Genomic DNA, 20,907 nt, shown 5'->3' with positions numbered 1-20,907 from the left:
AATGGGGTCTAATATATGGTGATGGAAAGAGAACTGACTCTGGGTGGTGAACACACAATGTGAGATAGATAATGTATTACGAATTGTACACCTGAAATCTATGTAACTTTACCAACAATCATCACCCCAATAAACTTTAATTTAAAGAAAAAAGAAAAGAAAAATGGAGGGAAGCAAGAAAAAAAAAAAAGATAGGGGGTTGAATGAATAAAAAAACAAGACCGTTACATATGCTGCCTACAAGAGACTTCAGATTGAAAGACACACACAGATTGAAAGTAAGGAGATGGAAAAAGTTATTTCATGTAAATGGAAATTATGAAAAAAACAAAAAAAGCTAGGGTAGCAATGCTTTTACCAGACAAAACAGACTTTATAACAAAGGCTATACCAAGAGACAAAGAAGGACCCAGTAATCCCACTTCTGGGTATTTATCCTACAAAACCCAAAACTCTATTTCAATGGGACGTGGGCATCCATATGTTCATTGCAGCATTGTGTACAATGGACAAGATTTGGAGACAGCCTGGGTGTCTGTTGATGGATAAATGGATAAAGAAGAGGTGGTACATATATACAAGTGGAATATTTCTTGCCCATAGAAGTGAAGGGGTTCTTGCTATCTGCAGCGGTATGGGTGGACCTGGAGGGTATTGTGCTGAGTTGAGTATGTTAGACAGAGAAAGACAGATGCAATGTGATTTTTCTTTTATGTGGAATCTAAAGACCAAAACAAACAAACAAACAAAACAAAAAGAAACTCATAAATACTGAGAACATTTTGTTGGTTGCCAGTTGGGAGAGAGTTTGGGGAGTGGGTGAAAAAGGGAAGGGATCAAGAAGTACAAATTGGTTGTTACACAATGGTCATGGGAATGTGGACTATAGTATAAGGAATACAATCAATAATATTTTAATAACTGTGTATGGTGTCAGATGAGTACTAGATTTATTGGTGTGATAGATGGGACAGGGGTTTGAGGGCAGGATTAAAAAGGGAAAGGGATTGGGGCCGGCCCGGTGGTTCAGGCGGCTAGAGCTCCATGCTCCTAACTCTGAAGGCTGCTGGTTCGATTCCCACATGGGCCAGTGAGCTCTCAACCACAAGGTTGCTAGTTCAATTCCTCGAGTCCCACAGGGGATGGTGGGCAGCGCCCCCTGCAACTAGCAACGGCAACTGGACCTGGAGCTGAGCTGCGCCCTCCATAACTAAGACTGAAAGGACAACAACTTGAAGCTGAACGGCACCCTCCACCACTAAGATTGAAAGGACAACAATTTAACTTGGAAAAAAGTCCTGGAAGTACACACTGTTCCTCAATAAAGTCCGGTTCTCCTTCCCCAATAAAATAAAAATTAAAAAAAAGGGGGGGGAAGGGATTAAGGGATTAAGAAGCACAAATTGGTAGTTAAAAATAATCATGGGGATGTAAACTAAAGCATAAGGAATATAGTCAATAATATGGTAATAACTAGTCTAATGCCAGGTGGGTACTCGACTAGTCAGGGGATCATTTCATAAATTATATAAATGTCTAACTACTATGCTGTACACATGAAATTAACATAAAATAATATTGAATGTCAACTGTAATTGAAAAATTTAAAAAGGAGGGGGAAAGGTGAAGGAGAATAAGAGGTTCAAATCTCCAGGTATAAAACAAATAAGTCATGGGGATATAATGTACAGCATGGGGAATATAGTCAGTAATATTGTGATAGCGTGGTACGGTGTCAGATGGTTGCTGGGCTTATCATGGTGATCACTTCTGTAGGTATATAAATGTTGAATAACTATGGTGTATACCTGAAACTAATATAATATTGTATATGAGCTATATTTTCATAAAAATCTTTATAGAAACATGATTTGTTAATCTAGTTGTCCAAAAGAGAGAGGTCAGCAGATATCTTCTATATCAGTGATATTGGCAAACTTTATTAGAAAGCATTATCCAATAAATTCCCTTGGAAACTTTCCCCTGTTAGTTACACTCAGAATTCTAAAGATAGGAATTAAGGTGAAAGCAAAATGATTTCTACTCCTAAAATAAGGGGTTTTCTACAACAAAGGTGCAATTAATGAAGCAGTGAAGACATCTGTCACTGTTTCTGATCTGAAAATCTACGCTTAGAATAGAATTATAATTGTTTCAATTGTTTGGTTGAGATAAAAGATACAAATTCTAATCAACGCTCTTTAGTTTGGGGTATCAATTTCAATGTATCAGTTGTTGCGTTAATCATAGACAGTACCAAAAAAGGCTTCTAAATTATGTACTGACTCAGATGGCAGTGAATGAACAGAAGCAATGACTTTTCAGTAGTTGCTAGAAAAAAGGAATGGAAAACTGTCCCATCTGTGAAAATGGAAAGAGTACATATGCAAAAGGCTGAATTTGTAATGACACTTAACACTATTGTAAAGCTAAATATCTGGATATAGTGTATGTAATACACTTAGGAGTGCTATTCAAATAAACCTTTAAAATCCTTTCTTATTTTCTACTGCTTTGAATAAAACATATTTAAAGCCATTTAAAACCTTGACTTACTTTACTTAAGATGTCACTGTCTATTCCTTCCCATACATTCAGAATAGGGCATAAAATGGAAATGAATATGTATGATTTTCTTTCACAACATCCTCAATAGTGTGCCACACACAGTGAAAACATCTGTTTCTCAGAGATACAATAGGTGAATTTTGATGTTGAAAGGTGAGACAATGGTTAGGTATGAAGGCTTAGAACATTTTCATGGGAGGTTTAGCTTTTAGTAAGTGGTGCAGTATGATCACGTACCCCCTTTTTTACATAAGAGCAAAAAAAATAACATTTTTCAAGAAGAGTCCAAGTTAGACAGTTCAGCCAACTAGGCCCTTACAGAAAAATGCCTTCAAAATATTCAGAGCATCAGAGTTTTAAAAAGAAGATAGATCTCAGCATTGATTTTTCTCAGAACACACCAAAATTCAGGATTACAACTCCCTGAATTAGAGCTAAGGAGTAGTTTACCATTCATGACACACATTTCTTTCTGTTTTACATGAATCCAGAAGACCCTGAAAAGATTTTTAAATCCCTGTATAAACAGCATTTCCTATTACATTATAGTAGAATACTCCACATTTTATTCCGAACAAGTATAAATCAGTTTTCTACGGATTAAGTCAGTTCTGTTACACATTTTTTCAAAATTTAGAAATTAGGACTAAGGACTAAGAAATTAGAAATTAGAACTAAGGCTATACTAAATATTTATAAAAAGTGAAATATAATAGTGTGCTAGGAATTGAGGAGATACAGAATAAATATGTGCTTGATTAACATGAACTCACAATCCAGGTGTGAACATTATACTTATGTGTGAAAATGGATGACCAGACCGCAGAAGGCTTTATGGAAGAAAGGTTGCCAGAAAGCCTGAGAGAGGAACAGTGGTTAAAATGTCAAATGTAATGGAAAATTTCATATGTACTATGCAGAAAATCTTGGGCAAATAATAAAAGGGTGCTATTTTAGTTGGCAAGTAGAGATAATAGATTATATCACAGAATGCGGAATGAGAAAATGCAGTTAATTGGGGGAGATTTATTTTCCTTTAACAAATGACATTTGTATATTTTTAAAGGAAAAGGGAAATGGCAGGTAGAAAGAGGCTAAAGAGCTAGATAGCTCAGTAATTGAAAGGGAATAAATGAGAGACTAGATAGAAACTCATATCGGGGTTACAAAGACAGTTTCTATCTTAGAACAGTAGGACTTAAAGTAATCTGTTGCTAATTCAGTGTTGGAAATTGGGAAAGGAATTTAAAGATGATTGAAAAGGTTTGGGACACCATTCTCAAGGCCTCGGATAAAAAGTTAATAAGAGAATAAAAAGACTTCTGAACAATACCTACAGCTTAATATTATGAATGTGTGGTAAACTCAATCTTCAGTACCACTTTGTGCCTATTTTCCCAAACAGTGTTCAGTGGGCTGTGGAGAATACAATCTTTGAGGGGACTCCAGTTGGAAATGGGCATTGTAAAACAGAGTGAGAAGCCAAGGATGAAAAGCTAAGGATAGTAATGATGAGACATGGAGATAAATGTAACTAAGAACGAATTTCACAAAGTGGGTAAAATGGACAGGGAATGAACAATTGAAGGATCTAATGAAAGGAAACCTCAAGTTAATGAGATAGGATAATACAAGGCAGATAATAAAGTTATGATCATAAAAACGGAAGACAATGTTTAAAATCACGGAATCCTTGTAATCACATGAAAGTAAGATCCAGGGAATGTACATATGTATATATAAGGGCCACAGAATCAACAAGAATAGTGACAAAAATCAACAAAAACAAATCAGTGCAAACAAACATGTAAGACAAAGCATATTTATCTGTGGTGATGGTTACATTAACAGCTGTAACACCGAATGTCATGCACAAGCAGAAATCTTGAAGCATGGAAGGAGAAGCCAAAGAGATCAAAGCAGAGGTAACCTTCAAATTATTTGCCACTTTTGGCCACTGAACAAATTTTCAGTCACTATCCATTAAGTTAAATCTATTGAAATTATATGCTAAGTGAAATGAGTCAGACAGAAAAAGCAGAGAACCATGTGATTTCACTGATATGTGGTATATAAACCAAAAACAACAAAAGAACAAGACAAACAAATGAGAAACAAAAACTCATAGACACAGACAAAAGTTTAGTGGTTACCAGAGGGTAAGGACGGGGGAGCGGAGGAGATAGATGAGGGTAAACGGGGTCAAACATATGATGATAGAAGGAGAACTGACTCTGGGTGGTGAACACACAGTGTGATAAATAGACGGTGTATTATAGAAATGTACACTTGAAACCCATATAATTTTTACTAACCATTGTAACCTCAATAAACTTAATTTAAAAAATCTATTCCAAAGCAAAATTAGGACCTTTTCAGACACTATAAAAGTCCTCACAGTATGCCTGCAGTCCAATGTCCCTGGATGAGCCTATCTGTGGAACACGTGTAGGAAGAAGGGAAACGGTTTCCTTGCAGGTGGTGATATTAAATTAGAGCTCTTGGTGTGATTTAATTTTCTCATAGCATCACTAACACTAAATTAACTATTTGATAGGGAAAACCAGTTAGAATAAAAGAAATGGTATTCACAATTGCTTAGATTTAGCCTCATGTATTTGCTCCAAGAAGTAATGTATGAAAATAACCCTTCATTAAAAGGCAAGGCGGCATGCGGACACATCTCTTCAGAAACGTACCCTTAGAATTAGCTTCATTTAGAAATAAACTTCTGAAAACATCTCAATGTGCCATTCTATATTCAAACTCCTAGATTATACATTTAGAAGAATTTCTGAAGAAAGAACTTGCAAATTTTTCTGGATTACTGAATAGGACAAGGGATGAAGAAGTACCCTGGAGACACCAGGAAAATGGGTACTTTAATATATGGTGGCAAACATTCTCATTGCTTCCCCCTCCTTCATGTGTAGCCTTGGAGCAACTGATGACATAAATGACGGGGGTCTGGAAGAAGATAGGCCAATGACAGAAAATGACTTTTGCTTGCTTTGCTAGCTACCCTTTCTCATACTCACTAGCCCAGTTTGAAAGAAGCCACTTTGTAAATGCACCTCAGGCAAATAGAAAGAAATGAGAAATCTACTCCTTTGAGAATCTCAGTCAGTTCTGTTTCTGCCATCTTCAGTTTAGCACTTTGGTGAACACACTCTTTAACAAGCATGGCCATTTGTGCAAACCCTGAAGGCAATTTAGACTCAGGCTTACCCAAAGCAGGAGGGATCTTGAAGAAAAATGTCTACACAAAATTTTTAAAGTTAGTGTCAATTAAGGGAACTAGTTTGTAGTTAAACAATAAATATTTTTAAATATTAACCACATTCTAAAATTTGTACTTCTCTCTTTTAGTTGAGTATATACAGTGCTTACACTAATTTATTCAATCACAGCTGGCTGTGTGTTGAAATGTTTCCTGATTAATTATCTGTTAACCAACTGGTTAAAGAATAAATGAACTGTGGAGTGTATCACTTGCTTTTATTCTGCTCTTTGAATGCCACTAGTTTCTGTGAAATATAAAAAATCTTTTAAGAAGGAAGTAGAAAAAAATGTGTGTTTCTGTAACTTAAACTTTCGATTTGGAATCTGAAAGTAGGTAGTACTGTTGGTTGAGTCCCCTGAAGTCATTTAAATTTAAATAGATGGGGAAATCATTGTGAAATTCTAGGTCCTTTGATGTTTTAGAATCTAAAAGACAATAAAGCATTCATTTAGCTACTTTATTCTTATCTATGATAATGTGTTACCCCCCCTTTTTCTACAAATGCAGAATCCTTATATTTTTTTACTTCTCTGAATTAAACAGTGTAAAAGCTGTATTTTAATAATTTATATTAAAAAATTCTAAATAGGTACAGTTCAGGAGTTCAAGAGATTAATTCAAATTTTTATGGAAACATCTGCAATAAATCCAAAGTTAATGAACATTCCGACACTTAATATACTTAAGGGTTATAGCTTCTTGAATTTAGTATCTAAAATACCTTCAAATGTATACACAAACACAATGAACGAAAAATAAAGGACGTCAGAGGACAGACCTAATTTCTATGGTATATGTTAACCTTATTATATAAGACTAAGTGTAGAATGTGTACAGACTAGTGAAAACTGCTTGATGATGGGTCTGTAGTAGCATCATCACAGATGACAGAAATACATTTTTTTGAAAAACTTATTCTTCTATAAATATAACATTAAGCATATTCAATGTAACTACTAAAATACAATAAATCAATTATTTTGAGACAAAAAGTATTTGTTTTATAATTTCAAGTTTTTTCTTTTCTTTTTTTAAAAAGAGGTATTCTGGACAGGTTGGCTGGGTTCAAACCATGGCACTTCTACTTATGAGCTCTGTAACCTTAGGCAAGTCACTCAGGCTCTGTGTGCTATGGTTTCCTCATCTGTAAAGGAGATTTTAGGATTATTGTTAGAACTAAATATGTACATAGTGGGGGGTGCCAAAAAGTATACATATGACTTGTATTTTTCTTTTGTTATCGGTATATATTGAGTATTACAATTTTAATACAGTTCTTTCCTTTCTTAAAATGTGAATACATGTTTTTGGCACTATGTGTGTGTGTGTGTGTGTGTGTGTGTGTGTGTGTATGTATACACACAAATATACATATACATGTATACTGTATATATATATGTGTGTGTGTATACATTCACATACATATATGTATACACACACACACACAGTGATTGGAACAGAGTAAGCACAATATAAGTAAGTTAGTTTTATTGTGCTTACTTTGGTATAGAAAGGTAGTAGGGAAAATGAACAAATGTTCACAATTCTACCATTCTTACTTACCCTTTGCTTTGTCTTGACCAAACTTAAATCAGGTATCTGTCCTTCCTACAGGCCCCTGAGTTCTTCTTGCCCCAAGCAATGAGCAAGCACTGAAAAAGTGGACTGCATACCCTTTAGCAGGGTCTCCTGGGAATCAGCAGACCACAAAGAGATACTTTTCCTAGTGGATCCCACTGATTTATCTTGCCTGAGCAATTTCTTCTTACATGATTCTGCTTATCTCTACTTGCCCCTCCTTACCGTGAAAAAGAACCATCTTTTGCTGTTAGATTTTAAGATCCTTGCAGATTTCTGAGATCAGAGCCTTCTCCTTCTTCTGAATAATGTCTCTCCCTAAATCCAGATTTGCTTTTATTTGAAAAAAAAAACTATCCTTCACTAAGAACCACATTTTCCATTGTTCCTTATGTTATGATATTACTGTTTTAATATCTACTATTGACATGTTTTATGTGAAAATTTCATGACCCAGGTGTTTTCTGAACAAGAAAATGAGTTCACCTCAGTGTGCTGTATACGCAGCCTTTATTTTTTTAAACAGACATTTTCCTATTTACAGAATAACTACGGTACACTAGATAAAATCGGCCAATATTTTTGTTCTTCAAAATTCCAACTTTGAAATAACTGAGCAATGGGTCCATTCCTAAATTTGCCAGGTAGTTGAGAATGTTAGAACACATAAAGTCTATAAAGGTTTTTTCTCGCTCTCTCTTTTTCTCCCTCTTCCACTTTATGCAGCTACTGACATTTTACTACCCTTGCCTCCCTTCTTTTAATTGGAAAACTATTCTATGATCTTTTGCCTTCTGGATGGAGCTGGCGCTCAAAAGTCATCACTCTAAGCCCACACAAGATAGTTCAGACAGGAATTTGAAAACTCTCAGACAGGTATATTGATTGAAAACTCTCTAGTGTTGTTATTTTAGTTTATCTTTCAAAATGAATAAAAATTCATTTTGACATTCTAGTCATGTTCCATTGATAGGTAATTCTCACACTTGATAAAGACATGCAGGGCTAACAGGTCACTTCTGCCATAGCTAGACCACCCTTTGGCAAGTTCTTCTTCAAACACAAAATTTGGTCCCTCAAACTAGAATAGGATAATTTGTCTTAAAGATTACACTCATATTTAACCTAGCATACAGTTATGGTAACACTTTGTTTTCTGATATGGACAGCATTTGGTCTTACTGAATTTAATTTCCAAAATATCTTCCATCAGAATCTTAAAGAAAACTCACTTCTTTCACCCCAAAACATGGTGAGAAAACTAAGGCATAAGTTCTAGGAAAGAAATGTCAGTGAACAGCTGAAAAACTTTATTTTTAGTGGTGGTGCAGTTTAACTAATGAAATAATTAAAATTAAACAATATGTGTAAAGAAATATATTTTTAATAGTAGAAAACCAAATTTTTCTAGAAAAGCAGACTGTTCATTTATATGCGAGCAGAATTGGAAAGTTTCACATTGAAAGATGCCATTCTTAAGCCTAGTTTCTCAGAGAACATCAATTTGCTGATTAACCAATGTTTAGTTCAGTTATAGTACTTTTCCCTGTGACCCTATCAGACATCATCATGCTTCATATTCACTAACTTTTGCTGTCACTGCTAAATAGTGAACTGATATCAAAATGGTCCCTTTTATTGCTAAAATTTATCATAAAATAACTAGATTACCAGAACATTCACAAAGTGATGCTGTCAGCAGTATGTTGCTTTGGCACAGTGGGAAAAGAAAGTGTTGGTGAAAAATAGAATAAAATAAGACTTGAAAATTGCTTCTTCTAGGACTGTGTAAGTGATACAAAATGTGGAAACTGCTCAGCTTGAAGCTCTTTTAAGGGAGAACCACAACATATGTCACCTTAAATACGTATGGTTTTAACTCCATGGAGTAACTATTGCACCTTCAGAAATTTAAGAAAAAAACAGCACAATATATTTTGAAATCAATTTTCTTTGAAATTTACAATCTTACCTTTCCTGCCTTTTTCCCCTCGGATTTCCGCTGATTTAGGATAAAATGGAGGCAAAGGAAAACAAAACAAAAACAAAAACAAAAATCAGCTCCAATTTGTTACTGCAAGTACATTTAAAAAAAAAAAAAAAAAAGCATGTCAATATTCCCAGTACAATAGTACACAATTTTGTGCTACTGAAACTGTTTTTATCTGTTGCATTCTTCAGTGGTTTCAGTAAAGGGATATATCAACATTGTAAATCTCGTGCAACAATATGAAGTGCCATATGAAAAAAAACTTTGAGCAGCATTAAAAAAATTAAGTTATAAGCTTAGTCCACATAGGCATTGGCCAAAAACAAGTCATCCTTCTAATGAGAGCCCCTCACCATAGAAATGTTAAGTCTCTTTTTCCCTAGTTGCTTAGTTCCTTAGCCCCAGGCTTTGATTACTCTTCTAATCAGTTTCTGAATCTTAGACTAAAGATTGCTCCTAGCCTGAATCACAGAATGTTTCTCACTCCTACTTCAGATAACTCCTTAAAAGCCTGTAACTTCCCAACATCCCCCAAGCCATTCCAGACCCCCCAGGCCAGTATACTTGTTGATTGTAATCATGGAAGCCTAATATTCTTTCCAACCCATCTTGGGCCCAGCTTCTGGGCAACTGAAGCCACAGAAATGACTGGTTGAATGGGAACAGGCTCTATAGAACCAAAGGACTTATTAATTAAATCTATTTTTCCTTATTCAGGGGCTTTGGGGATACAGAGGACACCCCAGCGATATTGCCAGTCACAATCAAGGAAGCCAACATGGTCTTCCAGGCAGATCTCGAGACTCCTTCCTCTTATCTGAGATCAGACAGGGCAAGAGTTCCATGAATCCCCCAATAGGTAGGGACTGCTCTACGCCCCTGTACAGTAGGAAGCAGATACAGAAGAATAAACCTTCTGTGCCTCAACTTCCCATAGAGATTTTCTGGGGATCACGTCTCTCAAGGGGAAAACAAGGCAGGCAGTTAGAGATAAGCACTGGATCTCTGCATTCCTACATAACTCATAGTATTCAACAGCCCAAAAGACCTCCCCTCTCCACCCAAAACTTCCCCTTTTCATTGTAGTTATCTACCCCTATGAGGAACAAATGGGTACAAAATAGCCAACTAAATTAAACCAGTCACTCACACCTGCGAAGTTAAGGCCACAAGGACCTTCATTTCACCTGGGCCGCATTATACCCTTATTATAGTATCATACATATACCTGGAAGTTCATTAATATCATTATAACAGACTGAATTCTGGGAAGGAACATGCACCATCTAAAAAGATGAGCTAATAGCCTCTTGTCAATCACAGGTATCAATCAAGTGGTCCCACTCTGGGAAAGGAACAGCCCATTCTAGAGAAAAAGGGGTAAAAATTCCCAGTTCTAGCCAATCAGGCCTTTTTTTGAGCCCGGGCCCTTGGCCCTTTGGGCCTTTTTGCCTTTTGAGCCTCTTCCTTTGTTCCACCTTGAGTCCCTGGGCCTTTTTGCCTTTGAGCCCCTTCTTTTACTCCTAATAATGCCACCTTGGGACCTTGAGCCATTCTCTGCTGCTCAGGTCCACTCTTATTTCTTTGGGCTGTACTATCTCTTCTAATAAACTATTCTTCTACCACATTATTTCTATGTCTTGTTCATTTCTTTGCTTGAGATGTCAAGAACCTGGACACTGCGCTGAGAACAGCCCACTCTCCGGTAACATTTCCAATTAGATATTTTCTCATTACACCACTTATTTTCCATCCATTTTTAAATGAATGGGCCTTTATCTCAAGCATGAACACATTTCTTAAAGAAAAACCAGGCTGGTTGGAAATTCATGAATTAGGAATAAACATGACAAATATCTATACAGCAATGGATACTATCTCTAAATGTCGATTTTGGTGGTTCCTAGGATCACCTTAATTCAATTCTGTTCAACTAAATTCTTTTGGAAGTCATCCTGGTGAAGTCATATTGTTCATTTTTATTTACAGACTTTTTTTTTCTCCCGCATCCAACCACAGGAGACAGGTTAAATTAATGTTCAAGACTCCAGAAACATGTAGCCATTTGTCCTTTAGATTCACTCTCTTTTGTAGAGGATGAATACACCATATGACAAATGGATCAAATGTCTACATTTCAAGCTAATGATGCTTCCAAAAGCCCTTTCTCCCCCAATTGTATCTCATTTCACTGTTATCAGTATAGTTATGCAAAAGTTTCTTTGAAAGCCTTCTTGAATACAAAGAATCACAGAAAACTGGGGTGGAGGTAGGATTAATTTTGAAATAAGGTTAAACACATACAGACATACAATTAATACAGAAAGAGGATGAATGCTCTGTATTTTCTATCCAATAGCATACTCTCAGACCAAGAGGGTATAGTTTTTATCTGTCATTTTAATATAACTTGAGTTTCCAAACTTGACATCAAGGCAAGTATCCAGACCTGGGCACAATTCTATTATCCAAGAAAATCAAACAGTGCATTTTTCCCTTACATTTGAGTATTTATTTTTAGCCTAAGATATTCATATTGTCTTTATATGTGATCACATTCAGACACCAATGGTTCAGTGTTAGAATTCTGTCTGTAAAGGCATAGCCTGAGGATAATCCCTTGAGGAATCTCTTGCAAGAAAGTGTCCTCAGATCTTTATGTCTTTAAATAGTCAGGATTTACATCTCTCTTTATTATGAATAATAATTCTTAAATAACAGGTTTAAAATGTCAACTTTCCAACAAAAACAACCTCTTGGACATTTAAAAAAAAGAAAAAACCCACAAAACTATATCCACATCTAAAAATATAACATTAAAGAAAACACCAGTCTTTACTTTGCAGAACCACAATGATTTTTTGTTTTGTTTTGTTTTTGCTCCATTAGAATTTACTTTCAAGGACACAGCAGATTTTAATTAGATGTTTACCATTCATTATTGAGCAATCCAAAATGCATTAAAATCTTTATGGAGCAAACTGAAGATCTGTAATTGTTAATCATATATATCTTGGTAAATTAGTGGATTTTTGAAAAATTAATGACTTAATATTTAAGGCTAGTCAACATTTTCATGAGAGCCCCTCTTCATCACTGTAATGAAACAAGACAACTCCAGAACAGGTGTTGATTTTTCTAAATTACATATTTTAATTAAGAGCACTACCTGTGCTGTGCACTTTTCACTTTATTTCAAGTTTTTATTGAGAAAAGCTTAGAATAGACCAAGTGGGAAATATTAAAATTATAGCCTTTGTATTTATCCATACCACACAGACAACACAATCTGTCATGGTGAGTGGATCCTAGTTGAATGACAACTAGGCAAGCATTAGAATAAAAAGCATCAGAATAAAAAGAAAGCACGAAATATACTGGCAAGATCTGAGTAAGTTGGCAAATTGATATCAGATTTAATGATAGAAACATTACAAAAAATCAATGCTGGAAGGGGAAAAAACACGCTGAAAAGCAATGTCTATTTTAATGGAGAAACATGTTTTTTTATCCCCTTATTTAAAAACTGGTCCCAAAATGACCAACATTAAATAAATAAAATCATTGTCCAAAATAAATTATACATAGTGAGGGAAGGAGAAAAAATAACCAGTCTGAATGTTATGAGCTCAAATTTTTCTATGATATCCCTTTGTCATGTAGTTTCATGTGTTCTTATGAATCTTATGGTGTGAACAAATCCCAGCTCTTACTGCCAATAAATGCACATTTCTCCTATTATATCTAATTTGCTAGATTGATAAAGCTGATTGAATATATAACTGATGAAAAAGAGGCACAACACATAGTGTACAGGAGAAGTAATAAAGTTTGTTAATGTCAAGAGTATAATCCAACTAGGGGAACATCCTAAATTTTTAGTCAGTCTTCTTCTTCTACATCGCATAGCATTAGTCAGCACAGTAGAAAATGGTGGCAGATAAGTCACCACAATGAAGAGTTATTCATGTATACATTGATGCTATAGTTGCACTGGTACAGTTGAAAGAAATAAGATCATATAAGTTAGGTATTCCTCAATATCTATGTGCTCCACATCTATGGCAGGTGGGAACCATATGTTTGTATTTGTGTCTGTTTCGGGCCAGTGCATTCAGGAAGAACACACCAGGTACAAAGGGTGTGGTCAATACAAGAAGAGGTCTCTAATTCAAAAGAGTATTATTGCTTGTGTGCAGTCTCTCTGGGAATTCCTAACTCCTTTTTTTTTTTCTCCCCCATCTGCAGGTTTAACACTTCTCTTTTCCTTTTTGTACCTGTGTAAAGTATGGCTGTTATCTTCACACAGCCTTCATGTTGGGTATTCCTCTGAATTGCTACTCTGCCTACAGAGTAGCTGTCCTTATGCTCAGAACTATTAGGAATTTCTGATGACTAAGATGAATAATAGAGTAAAGGGAGAAAAACTAGAGTCAGAAGTCAAGTAAGCCACATCTCTACCTGCATACAGGTAAGAAAGAGGAGGAAACCCACTAGAGTACAAGACACTAGAGGTTATTCTAAATCACAACCCTGACTGCTGATTAGGAAAGAAATAGAACAGAATGTGTGTACAGGAGACAATGCACTTGGTGAGCACTGATTTATTTTAAAACCTGATTATAATTCTAACTCAATAAAGTGCCAACCATCACTCAATTTTTGTCAGCTGGATCAGGTGCACTGTCAACTTGAGCTGTCCAGTAGCGGTGAAGATTTAACAAAAAAGCACTTGTCCGTATGACACTGTCAGTGTAATGATGGTCCCCTTTCAGACAGGCATTGTCAAAATGAAAATATTTACCACTGTGAACATACAGTAGATCCTATATAAATATTTGTCTAATAGATGGATGAAACTGGGAAAGAGGGTATTTATCCTTGTGTGCGTGTGTGTGCATGCGTATGTGCTAACAAAGTACAAGCCTGTGGAGTCAATTTTCTAATACTATATCATGAAACCCCTGCCCCTGAAGCTGTACTTAAAATATATCAACACTTTAAATGTAATTAATTTTTACTTTGCTTAAATCTCCATATAACTACAGGGTCCGGTTTACTTTTTTGTAGACTGTAAAAAATTAATAGACCTCAACCATGACTGAAATCAGGAGGGCCTGTAGCCAAAGGCTACAGGAGGAACTCTGTTTATAACAGCCCTCCTAACTTCCTCTTGCCTTCTATGAAGAATTTCCTCTTCTTTGTTCTAGAGAACTTACACATGTGCTGCCATGGCTGCAAGTTCCTGATTGCAGTTCTCTCATTTTCTTGAATACTCCTTCTTTTTGGAGGAATATCTAGCTGATTTCTTGTCTAAGGTCAACAACTGACACATGTGACATTGTATTTCAGAACTCTCTTCAGTTATCAACTTAGAGTGTTGTTGGCTTTAAAGGAAAGACACTGTTGAATCTAATAATAATGGCTAGCCTAAATGTCCTTCTCAATATGTCTGTTTACTACCTATTTTCTTTCTAAAATGCATTTCAAAAAACCACATTCATGAGAAGGTACCAAGGTACTTTTATTCTTTTATTGTATGGGGTTTTTTTTCTAAATTTTAAACTGGTATGAAATTATTTTAGTGTTGACACAGCAGTAATCACCTGATGACACAGCTACCATCGCCTTTCATTTAGTGAGTAGGAAGAATTTTCATAAATGCTTTACAAATATCATTTCGTTTAATTCTTATAGTGATACTTTGATGCCAGAAAATTATTATTCCCATTTTACAAAGAGGAAAATGTGGATGAAAGAGATGAAGAAACTTACTTAGTCACCATACCTGAAAGGTATAGAGCTGAGGTTTAAATCTAACTTTTCAGGATTCTAAAGTGCATGTTCTAGAATGTAAGCTCCATGACAAAAGTCATTGTCATTTTGTGTGTGTGTGTGTGTGTGTGTGTGTGTGTGTGTGTGTTTTAATTTAAGTTTATTGGGTTGACAATTGTTAGTAAAGCTACATAGGTTTCAGGTGTACAATTCTGTAATACATCATCTATTTATGGGGGGAGAGGGTGGGTGGTAGATGAGGGTAAAAGAGATCAAATATATGGTGATGGAAGGAGAACAGATTATGCCATTTTGGATTTTGGAATACTGTTACCATAGGCAGAAAGAATAGGCTGCGGGGAGAGAGGGAGAGGAAGTGCAGGGAAACAAAAGAAGGAAGAGATGAGATCATCCTTAAGAAAAAGTGCAGCTACCAGACGGGCCAGAACTAGATTTTGGTGGCCAAAAACAGACCCAGGACGCCATCTTGCCCTCAAGGTGAACTTTAACTAATTTCAATGGATTCTAATATTATTAATATTGTGGGCAAGGAAAATATGCACTACCTGTACCACCATGACAGCTCCAACAAGGGCCAAATAAGGACAAGAGAATCCCTCCTCCCGACGGAAAGGAGTGGTCAGTGAGTGGTCAGCTTCAAAGAGTAGCTGTCAATTTTAATAGGATGCATTTGAAACACAATATATATAATACATATGGTGTGTGTGTTAGCTAACAACGTTATTGATACATAATTCACATACCATACAATTCATCCATTTAAAGTATGAAGTCAACATTTTTAGTATATTCACAGACATCTGTAAACCATCACCACAGTGAATTTTAGAACATTTTCATTTCCTCTAAAAGAAATCCTATACCCTATAGCTTCCTATCCTCCCATGTCCCCTAAGTTTTAAACAACCCCGAATCTACTTTCTATCTCTTTAAATTTCTCTGTTCTGGACATAGGAATGAAATCATATAATATGTGGTCTTGTGTGTCTGGATTCTTTCACTTATAATGATTTCAAGGTTCATCTGTGTTGTACCATGCTTTTTCAGTAAGTCCTTTCCTTTTTATGGCTCAATAATATTCCATTTTATGGATATACAACTTTTGTTTAAACATTCATCACTTGGACATTTGGGTTGTTTACACCTTTTGGCTATTATGAATCATGCTACTGTAAACATTCATATACAAGTTTTTGTGTGGACATAACGTTTTCATTTCTTGTGGGTATATACCTAGGAGTGGAACTGCTAGGTGACAGTGTAATTCTATGTTTTATCATTTGGTAACTGCCAGACTGTTTTTCAAAGCAGCTTCACCATTTTACATTCCCACCAGTAGTTTACAAGGGTTCCAATTTCCTTCACATCCTTGGTAACAAGTTGGATTATTTTGACTCTTTAACTTTATAATTAAAGATTAACTATTCTCATCTAAATATGTTTTTAAAAACTGTATACTGCTATCCAAAATCAGTTTAATTAGATTAGTAAATTTATGTAGCATGAACTATTCTACTATATGGACTTAAAAACTGTTTTGTGATACTAAGGTGTCAGTGAACAAATTGCCAAACTCATCCTTTCAGAGGGTTGAAAAGTTACCTATTTCATGATATGAATTTACTCATAATTTGAAATGCATATTTTAAATATGGAAATTCCTTGTGCTAAAGTGAATGGAACTTTTAAAAGCGGTTATCAAATTATTATTTATTAAAATCCAAACTACCATAGATCACTGTTGAAGTCTGAAAGAAAGAACAGTTGGAAGAAGACATAGGATAGCATGAGAAAATGACATTGCATTTGTTGTACAAGGCATAAAAGAATTGAGAGTACTGGATTAAACCCAGCTGAAATGAGTTTTTATGGATCCTGAATCTTAGAATTGGAACATGCAGAGATTATATAAAGTATCAGGAAAGTTAAATTAAGGGGTGGAGGGAAGCAATGCTTTGTTTAAAATTGATTCTAAAATGGATCTAACAAAGCTAAAGAGGAATAAAATATTCTGAAAATGACCTAGAAGTAGGATATTATGGATGATACCAAATTCCCAGGTTCTTACCAGAAGCCAGGGTCAAGTTAGAATTGCATTTGTTCTCACATAATCTTTCTAGCTCATTCAAAACCCCACACTTGCCCTAAAACATTCTTATAACTATGACAGTAACAACAGCAATGTGACAAACATATCTGCTTTCTGAAAATATTGCCTGTCAGTTGAAATAATTTCTCATTTTTAAGTGTTTGAATTTTGAATAAAAATACCTTTGTTTGTGTGCTGGTAAAAAATGAATGTAATTGTCTGCAGTATCACTTTAAATTACAGATAATCTTAACATGTCATTCTTGGTAAATGTGAAAAATCTGACTGAGAATGTTACCTTGTGTCTATTAAAGCTTGTAGATGTTTGCAAAATGAGCATCAAAGTAATAAAGTGATTATGAGAATAAACATCAGAATACAAATGATCTTTCTTATTTACTATAAGGAAAACACTTTTTCAAAATTGCAATACCTACCAGACTGCTTAAGTCTATGAATACCTGTATTTTTTTCTATTAAGTGAAAGCATTACAAACTAGATCTGTAATAATAAAAATTAAAAAGCTACCTGGATGCCTGTCTTTATATCAAACTCAGGAATAGACAAGAGTATTTTTAAATAGCATTTACTGGTTTATTAACATGGATCTCAAATGAAAGTTAAATGCTGATATAGTCATCCTACATTAATGCTAGTTAAGTATATAACTTTTTGATAGTGACTTGAACCTAGGATATAGTTGGATTCCTTTTAATTTATCCCTAAACATTAGTTTTAATCTAATATTACCTAGTTTATAACAGATTAAGTTATTATAATTATATGATACCCATTGCCGTCCCTTGTTTATTTCGTAGGTGGGAAAAATATTGTCTTCTGGGATTCTCCTACAGTTTTCCTGAGTTTTAGGTGATTATTGAGATAGTCTCTATTTCAAATTCCTCGAGCACTTTCATGTTAAACTTCCACTTTCAGTTCATTTCCTGTGGAATGCTCAACTTTATTTCAAATCATATAAGAAAAATGAAACTCAAAGACCTTAATTTTTTTTCCTACTTGAATTGATTATTTTTAAGTTTGTGAAATTTCATTAAACCTGTCTTTACACCATCAACTCAAATGAAGCATAACTATAGTGGGCAGTGTAGTATCCTCTAAAAATTCATGTCCACTTGAAACTCAAAATTTGATCTTATTTGGAAATAATGTCTTTGTAGATGCAATTAAGGATGTTGAGATTAATCATCATGGACCTAGGGGTGTCCTAAATCCAATGACTGGTGTCCTTATAAGAAGAGGATACACACAGACAGAAGGAAGGCCATGTGATGATGGAGACAGACTGGAGTGATGTAGCTACAAGCTAAGAAAAGACAAAGCTTGCCAGGTGCCACCAGAAGCTGGAAGAGGTAAGAAAAGATTCTTCCCTACAACTTTCAGAGGGAGCGTGGCACTAAGGACACCTCAAGTTCAGCATTCTAGCCTGCAGAACTGTGAAAAAATAAATTTCTGTCATTTTAAGCAACCAAACTTTGTGGTAGTTTGTTATAGTAGTCCCAGTTAAAAATACAGTGTGCCAAAAAGGTCTGTACACATTTTAAGGAAGGAAAAAACTGTATTAAAATTGTAATACAGTGAATGACGCTAACATTCATTTGGTTAACACCATCTTTTGAGCGAACATCATACTACACATTGCTATGTAATTCAATTCAACTTCGAAAAGTAATACATAGATAACTTCTCTTAAAATGTATATGCATTTTTTGGCTCCCCTGGTATAATTAGCCAAAGGGATATATTTCCGTTTCAGAAATGTGCTAGGTTGCTCTATTTTGTAATTTATCAAATCAAAATGCATTGAAAGATTACTGACCATAAATCACTGTATTCCATATAGTATGTAAGTTTCTTGAGGACTGGGATGATTATAAGTAATCATGGTACAATGGGAAGAATATCCAGTTTTGAATAAGCAGATATAGGTTCTAGTCCCAGATCACTCATTCATGTGTGAAACATTTAACAAAAGTCTATTTGGTACTATATACAAATTTTCTAAGCCATAAAAAAATGAATGGGATAAGTCCCTTGCTCTAAAGGATCTCACAGTTAAATAAGGAAGCCAGATGCAGAAATCTATAATTTAATATATATTTAATGTTATATGTTAATGTTAAATGTTATAACATAATATGTTAAGTATTAAAATGGGCAGATAAAAAAATGCTATCATGCCACAAGGGAGAAAAGAATTGTGTGACACTGAGCAAGTCCCTTGATCTCTCTGGATCTCAGTTTATTGATCCGTAAAATGAAGATAACAGTAACAATTCATATTCCTTCTATCTGTAGAAATTATTTTGAAGGTCAAATAAAATGCTTTTCTCCCCATCTCTCCCTGCTTTCTTCTCCTCTCCTATTTTTGACATCTACTATTTTAAGAGTCCTATGAATCATGCACTCTCTTAGGTATATAATATACATTATCTTAATTAATCATTAAAATAGTTCATTGTGGTAAATACAATTATCCTAATTTTGCATGTGTGGAAATTGAAGTACAGATATTTATACCATGCGCCAAAATTGTGTAGACTCTAATCAAGAAGTAAATATTCGTTTCACCATGGCCTGTTATATATCTTAGATATAAATACATCAAAAATAAATTTTAGGCCAGCTCGGTGGCTCAGGCAGTTGGTGCTCTGTGCTCCTAACGCTGAAGGCTGCTGGTCCGATTCCCACACGGGCCAGTGGGCTCTCAACCACAAGGTTGCTGGTTCAATTCCTCAACTCCCTCAAGGAATGGTGAGCTCCACACATTGAGATGAGCTGCCGCTGAGCTCCCAGATGGCTCAGTCGGTTGGAGCACGTCCTCTCAACCACAAAGTTTGCCGGTTCGACTCTGCCCACCCAGGGATGGTGGGTTGCGCCCCCTGCAACTAACAATAGCAACTGGGCCTGGAACTGATCTGCGCCCTCCACAACTAAGATCGAAAGGACAACAACTTGACTTGGAAAAAAGTCCTGGAAGTACACACCGTTCCCCAATAAAGTCCTGTTCCCCTTCCCCAATAAAATCTTTAAAAAGTAAATAAATAAATAAATTTTATACTGCTAGGAGTTAATGTCCTACGTGTCCCAATATCTAGTAATAAATTAGATAATGAATAATGTTTCAAATATGCATGAATAATTCTGAATAGATCAATATTATATATCCCCTACAGTACTTCATTTCCTAACTAATAACTATCTCTGCTAGAGTAAGAACATTCAGGTGTGTTTTTACAATGCAGCCATTTGCATTGACTTTAATGTAAGGCAATAGTCAGTGTTTTTTATATATACAAGTAACATGGCCAGCTCCATAATCTGGAGCCTTTACAATTTGTTTGTTTTCTGTAATGTAGGCAAACTAGTAAATGGGAAAATTGATTAATTTTTCCAATTCAACCATTTTAGTTCTTTGCCCAGTTTCCATCTGGTTAATTCAAATGAATCCTATGTAAAGAGAACATCTTATATGTGGAGAAAAGACCAAGGATTCGCAATTAGTTTCCCTTCAAGGTAAGAAGGACTGCCCAGTGTGACAATACTGTGGAAATACAACTAAGAATGAATTTTTGTTTCCCGCA

General features: G+C 35.2%; 1 protein-coding gene across 5 annotated transcripts in view; it reads right to left on the bottom strand.

Moving 5' to 3' along the window:
- The window catches only part of PCDH11X (protocadherin 11 X-linked), an 800,197-nt gene that overhangs the window by 361,832 nt on the left and 417,458 nt on the right, over positions 1-20,907 (bottom strand). For 3 of the 5 annotated variants that reach the window (XM_074323530.2, XM_074323532.2, XM_074323535.2), the window contains one exon: positions 9,402-9,431. The exons of the other annotated variants lie outside the window; for them this stretch is intronic. In XM_074323530.2, the coding sequence (XP_074179631.1) occupies positions 9,402-9,431 (30 nt within the window). The remainder of the gene's footprint in view (positions 1-9,401; positions 9,432-20,907) is intronic. 5 annotated transcript variants of the gene reach the window in all.

The sequence above is a fragment of the Rhinolophus sinicus genome, chromosome 18, assembly GCF_057876585.1.
Source record: "Rhinolophus sinicus isolate RSI-liver-muscle chromosome 18, RSI-T2T, whole genome shotgun sequence".
NCBI classification, from domain to species: domain Eukaryota; kingdom Metazoa; phylum Chordata; class Mammalia; order Chiroptera; family Rhinolophidae; genus Rhinolophus; species Rhinolophus sinicus.
The sequence above is the reverse complement of the archived record's forward strand: the minus strand, read 5'-3'. Positions and strand labels throughout refer to the sequence as shown.